The following is a 7,176-nucleotide window of genomic DNA, read 5'->3' as shown; positions in this document are numbered from 1 at the left end:
TTTATTTATTATTTTTTTAGATTATTAATTTTTAATAGTTGAAACATAAACTTTTAAATGAAGAAAAAATAATTATTATCTTAATCTTAATTCGACATAGTCTAATTAATCAATGGAAGAGCATTTTGGCTTGAATCTGACAATACAATTTTTCAAGATTGTGATTTCTTGTTGTTTAAAATACATTGTTGAATGAATAAATTGATTCTACACCTTTAAAAAATTCCTTAGGCACTTGATCTTCACAAATTAAACAACTTCGACATATAACTTTAAGAAATTTGTGCTAGATTTTGAATAAAATTGAAGAAAAAAATGCCCCCAAAAAAACCATTTCATCTATTAATTAGGGCACCCATAATTAATTCATAAAAAACGTCATAACCTTTAATTATTAATCTATTTGTAAATTATATTGTTTAATTCTTAATTAATTTATTTATAAATTTTTAATTTGACTTATAAATTGAGATAAACATTTTCATATAAATTATTTATTGTAATTATTGTTAAAGTGTTTATATACAATGAATATATATATATATATATAATATAATGGAGTGCACACATAATTTGCATAAAAAAATTATTGCTATATTAAATTTTCATGTTCAAATTTAACGACCTACATTAATATTAATTAATTTTTATATTAAATTTAATTGATTTTAAAATATTATTAAATTATATATATATATATATATATATATATATATATATATATATATATATAACTTGAGTTTATAACTTACTAAATTATTTATTTTTAGCTTTTTGATTTGAATGTATTAAAATAATTTTCAGAATTTAATTTATATATAAATATCACTTGACTCTTTAATTTACTAAATCATTCATTTTTAGTAGTTGGATTTAATTGTGTTAAAATAGTTTTCTAGAATTTAATTTATATATAAATATGACTTGAGTCTATAACTTACTAAACCATAGCCGATGGGGCTTTGGATTGACTGTGAATGGGTGCATTGTTAAGGCACTCCTTGCTCTTTGTGATAGGTCACTAGTTCAAATCCCCCGTGGGTGCTTACCTACAAAAAATTAACTTACTAAACCATTCATTTTTAGTTGTTGGATTTAATTGTGTTAAAGTAGCTTTTGGGAAAAATATTATACTCTATTGTTTGGTTATAGCATAGGGTTTTGTACTCTATATTTACTTAATTTATTAGCTTTTTTCCATGATTTAAATTGTCTCATGTGATTTCTAGCAAAAGACTTTGTCTAATTTTTAGTAGTTAAATTTTCTTTTATTATATATATATATATTTCGGCATTTAAAAAATATTTACATAACATTATACACTAGAATAGATTCATCTTAAATACGGATTTAACATGAGCCAAAGGGATCCAATTTTTTCACATGCAATTTTTTTAATGAATAAATAGACATTATTTAAATATTTTGTATAATTATTTTTTTTATTTTTTATTTAGATAGCTGAACAAAATTTCAACATTGATAACGCACACTTAAAATTACACATCATACTGAACTGTAAAATAAGCTCTCAACTAGATTAATCATACATTAAAAATAAATATACATATGTCTTATATTATGTCTTATATTTTATCTGTAATGTTATTCTTTCGATTCCATTAATCATACATTAAAAATAAACATACACCTCACTTAATTTGTAATGTTATTTTAGAGTAAAAAATAGAATAAACTTAAAATCCCAGGCCCACTGGAAATTAACATTCCAGGCCCATGTTAACTAATAATTCACTTGTGAAACATACATGATTATCACAAGTGCACACATCATGATTGAAGGTATCAAAGGGAGAGATGGAAAAACATTGAAGTGACGTTTTCTGTTTTTATCGTACCGTGTAACATAATAGTGCGCGGCAAACTGCTTTATTGAATCCATAAAAGCTTCCAATCCAAGGAAAGGCATTAGATTCACATGCGCTGGTACCGACTCTGCTTGGCCTTAACGCATAAAGAGGATGACCTCATAACAAAATCCTTCTGTTAATCATTTGTTGATAAATAGACCATTAAACAGGATAAGCTTCCCTGCAAAATACTGTCAGAAGGCGGAGCTTGTATCGGGGGAAATCGTGTTTCAGAGATATCGTATTTGGGTCACATTTCCTTCTGTTATTCATTATTTATAGACGCTTTATAACTTAAAGCCACTTGAAGCTTCCAAGCGAGCTCTGTAACCAGTAAATGTAAATAGTGCAGTATTATTATGTAGGTCTGAGAACTGTTCCAGGGGCCATTTCTTCGATTGGAAAAAATAAAACAGTACGGTGAAGCTAGTCTAATTTATAAGTAGATATACAGACACTGTCAGGCATCCAGCGCATGTATTCAGCATTGCTCTTGAATTCCTGTGTCTCAAGCTCCTCCGGATGCGTCTTGATATATTTCTTGAAGTCTGCTGGTCCAAGGATAGGACCCATGTTATCTGAAAATATCCCACTTCCCTTCTTCACCATGCCATTCTCTTTCAGCAGCAGATAATCTGGCATATAGCGGTCCTTCCAGTGATCCAGGAGGACGAAATCGAAGAAGTTAGCCTCCATCTCTTCCAGAAATTGCTTAACAGCGTCCAGTCTCTCGTCGAATTTTCCTTCCACCACTCGTACCTTGGATGATAGCCCTGCACTCATCTAACGAAATCATAATTATTTTAAAGTTGGAAAGTGTGATTTTATGTGAGAATAAATCATATTAATTGGTTCAAAATATCAACTTATTTTATAACCTTTAATTAATCTAAAAGACATATTGATTATCATAATTATTATTATGATTTTCATATGCTAGAACTAATATATAATTTTATTGAATAGTTTGCCATTAGACTTTGCTATTGAATTAATTGAAATTTGAATCAATAATTTAAAATCTACAATGAAGATAAAAATGACAGTGTCAAACAAAATGTAAACTAACATTAAATTAAATATCTGTACAACAACAAAGAGCAATAGTTTGCTATTATTATTTGGAATTAAATTAATTGAAATGTGAACCATAGTTACCAAGTGAATTGAAATTCGGATAGACTTCCATTCAAGATGAAAAATTAGATAAAAAATTTCTGATTCTAAAAAAAATAGATAATATATATCTTAAAAAAATATAAAAATATATTTTCCTCTTCATTTTAATATTTAAATAATTTAATAATTATAAATAATCTAAAAATTGTAAAACACAATTAAAATCTAATAATTATATATAATATAAAAATTCTAAAACACAATTAAAAAAATAGCAAAGCTTTCATCTTTCAGAATTTTTGTTAATTTCAAAATTTAAATATATTCTTAAAAAAATTAAAAATTAATAATTCTCTTCCTGTAATGGTGATACCTTCCATTCATTTTCCTCTTAATTTTTATATTTAAATAATCTAATAATTATAAATAATATAAAAATTATAAAACACAATTAAAATTTAATAATAATATATAATATAAAAATTCTAAAACACCCCTCCATCTCTTCAAAATCTCTTAATTTCAAAACTTAAATATATTCCTAATCAAATTTACATACTTTCAGTGTTCAAATTATTTCCTTCACTATTTTCTGAATCTCCAAAACATTCAAAAGAAAATAAAAATTAGAAAAAAAAAATTCTAAATTAATAATAACCTTTCCATTTCTTTCTTCCAATTCACCTTCTATTTGGATGCATCAACGTGCAAGTACCCCCTATCTATTTTGTGTGTTCTGACGAGCATTCTAAATCTGTTACAATATGAACTACTGCTAAATGGATCAAATTTCCGAATAGTGCAAGTACCACTATCTATTTTGTGTGTTCTGACGAGCATTCTAAATCTTTTAGAATATGAACTACTGCTAAATGGATCAAATTTCCTCTTACTATTCGGTGTACTAATTGAACTTTCGTATTTTTTTTTTCGATTTTAGTAAATGAATTATGTAACCGTGTAGTCTAACGAGGTGGAGGAGTTGCTCAGAAAGTTATGGAAATTCTAGTTATATTTAGAGAAAATCTGGCAAGGATTTTTGTAAATTCAAGTTATAGTTGTTAAATTTCAAAATTTTAGGTGTCTTAGACTTTTTGATGGTGCTGAATCCATTTCCACCATCAAAAAAACGATTCAAACACTGTTTCTACAAGATTTTTTGAATTTTTTTTTTCGGATTCCGGCCACTTTTAACCATCCAAACAATTCCTCCACCTTGTTAAACTACTCCATTAGATAAATCTGATATGAACTAACAATTAAAATCTTTAAGATAAAGTTGACCATTTCAAACAAAATGAAAAACAACATTGAACACAATACAATTAATCTATGAACTTATTTAATAATTTGCTATCAGCAATCCGCAATCCAAAGAAAGAGATAGTCGTTTTAAACAAAATGTAAATGTAAATCAGCACTCTGTAAATCTGAAATGGCCCTTGTTTTTAAGCCAAATGATAAATTAAGATAATTATGAAAAAAATACATAAAAAATAAATAAACGAATAAAACACAAATATGATTTTTAATACGTGAGTATAACAGTCAAATTAAATATAATAAACTTATTATTAATATAATTATCAATTATTTGAAATTAATTTATTAACATTACTAATTTCTGAACCCTAATTCTGAACCCTGACTATCCTAATAATCTGTTACCTTAATTTTGATAATATACACACAACACAAAATCTGCTAACTAATTTATTAACAATTACATGACAAGATTAAACATTATGCCAGCACAATGACTAACTATATCCTCAACCGCACAGGAGAACCAATACAGCTGACCTATGAGCTTATTCAATAGTTGCTAGCATTTGCAATTGAATTAATTGAAACGTGAAGCAACAGCCATGAAATGGATTTGATGGTTTCTTGATTTCCTGCATGGTCGATGATTCGTGTGGCGATTTGACAATTGAGGGGGCTCATCTCCACCGCTAGCAGCATACTCTTCGGCCTCTGCATCTGCGACGCGATCCTGACAGCAGAGTAACAGCAGTACGTCCCGATCTCGAGGGCAAACCTGGGATTGTATTTTGCAAGGGCGGAATCGAGAAAGGACCCTTATCTGAAATTAATCTACTTACTAATTATCTGAAATTAATCTACTGACACTACCAATTTTCTGAACCCTAATTCTAAACACTGACTACCCTAATAATCTGCTACCCTAATCTTGATAACATACATACATAACACAAAATCTGCTAACTAATTTATTAACAATTAAATGACAAAATTAAACATTATCCCAAACACACTGACTAACTATATCCTCGACCACACAAGAGAACCAATACAGCTGACCTATGAGCTTATTCAATAGTTTGCTATCAGTATTTGCAATTGAATTAATTGAAATGTGAACCAACAGCCATGAAATAGATTTGATGGTTTCTTGCTCGCCTGCATGGTCGATGATTTGTGTGGCGATTTGGCAATTGAGGGGGCTCATCTCCACCGCTAGCAGCATACTCTTCGGCCTCTGCATCTGCGACGCGATCCTGACAGCAGAGTAACCGCAGTACGTCCCGATCTCGAGGGCAACCCTGGGATTGTATTTTGCAAGGGCGGAATCGAGAAAGGTGCCCTTATCGTCGCCAATGTTCATGAGCCAGCTGGTGCGCCTGCCATAGGAGTCGATGGCCTGCAGAACAGACTGAGGGTTGCCCCTCTCTGCCGTCTGCAGGACATGGTCGAGCAACGCTTTCTCTCGCCCGTCCCCTGCTTGGCCCGTCTGAACGAAAGCCTTGATGTTGGCCATCGCTCTGATGAATGAAAAAAACGTAGCCATTTGGATTAACGATCTTTCTGCAAAGCAGACGAAGAATTTATTCGGGTCCTAATAACATCAACTCCCCCCAATGGCCGGCGCGGTCCAAGCACAACCTAGCTACCAATGCGGTTGAGTGCGCTTCAGGAGAAATTTTCCCCATGGAAGGTTGGAATCATGAACAGTTGCTTTCTTGTTTATGATTCCAAGTTTTACATTCATGATTTGGTGCAGCGAAGGATGAAACATCAAATCCTTTGTGCTGGTTGTTGTACCATTCCAACTTTGTGCATTCAAAATTTCGACAAGGAAAATCTTGTGGTTGCGTAGGGTAAAATTTCCAACGCAGTTATTCATGATTTGGAGGGGTAAAGGATGAACAAGTTCTGTGTGGTGGATGATGTATGATTCCCAAGTTGTGTGGTGGATGATGTATGATTCCCAAGTTGCTCATATTCCAAATTTCCTTCATAAAAATGGACTATCTTCTTGGTTAGGGTGGATGATTAAAAATTGACCTTCCCCTTGAGTGAGCGGGTGGATGGTTCAAGATTATAATTTACTCATTCAAACTAATCACATGTTCAACCTACCTGATAAGGAAGGATAAACTATCATTCTCATTAATAAGAATAGACAATCACTTGGTTGGTATGGGTTTAAAAGGAAAATTCCAACCAATTATTTGAATACATTTCTATTTTTTTATATATAAATAAATTAATTCACTATATTAGATTAACTAAATTAAAATTAGTTGATATATTAAGTAGAAATATATAATTAAAATTAATATAATTATATAAAAAATAATTAATAAATATCACAATTATGTTAAAATACATTTTACATTATTAAAATTTAAAAAAATCATAAAAATTAATTATTTTTAATTTTATTCTAACTAATTATTATTATAAAAAAATACATAAATATAATTATTTATAAAAAAAAATAATACATAAATTAAATATATTATATAATTTACATTAGATTATAAATTCCCTTTTTAAATCAACTCGGGATAAATCGTAAACCTAACTATTTAGCATGTTGAGTGTTCTGGATCTTCTTGAGGCTTTCCAACAATAATTATAGTATTGGATGTCTATTTAGTTTTTTATTATACCATTCAAAATCATTATTAAAAATAAAATAAAATAATAAAAATAAAAATAATATTTTTCAATAAATTTATAAAATAAATTAATATCTATAATCTTATAATAAAAACATCTTACCAACCAATTGTATTAAGCTAATTATTTAGCATCTCTTTTCCTAATAACGTTTTCCCTTTTGTTTCCTTATATTCGATTGTACTAACATTTCGAAATATTTTCAACACTATATATACTCTTTATTCGATTTTCTAATAAAGTTTTCCCTTATAT

General features: G+C 29.2%; 1 protein-coding gene across 1 annotated transcript; it reads right to left on the bottom strand.

Moving 5' to 3' along the window:
- Positions 1 to 1,653: 1,653 nt before the first annotated feature.
- Positions 1,654 to 6,167, bottom strand: LOC149261960 (uncharacterized). The gene is made up of 2 exons (XM_089382837.1): positions 5,416 to 6,167; positions 1,654 to 2,645 (listed from the first exon to the last, which is right to left on the bottom strand). Exons 1-2 carry the CDS (start codon positions 5,801 to 5,803, stop codon positions 2,299 to 2,301), a joined length of 735 nt encoding a protein of 244 aa, XP_089238963.1. The 5' UTR covers positions 5,804 to 6,167; the 3' UTR covers positions 1,654 to 2,298.
- Positions 6,168 to 7,176: the final 1,009 nt, after the last annotated feature.

This window comes from Pinus tabuliformis, chromosome 6, assembly GCF_031772625.1.
Source record: "Pinus tabuliformis cultivar Carrire ecotype Pingquan chromosome 6, CPIR1, whole genome shotgun sequence".
In the NCBI taxonomy this organism is placed as follows: Eukaryota; Viridiplantae; Streptophyta; class Pinopsida; order Pinales; family Pinaceae; genus Pinus; species Pinus tabuliformis.
This window is presented reverse-complemented; position numbering and strand designations above follow the sequence as displayed.

Excerpts from the sequence above, each read along its gene's own strand:
- LOC149261960 (XM_089382837.1), bottom strand. The coding sequence starts at position 5,803 with ATGGCTACGTTTTTTTCATTCATCAGAGCGATGGCCAACATCAAGGCT. Across the intron at positions 2,646-5,415 it reads ACAAATCATCGACCATGCAG|GGCTATCATCCAAGGTACGA; the intron begins GCGAGCAAGAAA and ends AGATGAGTGCAG.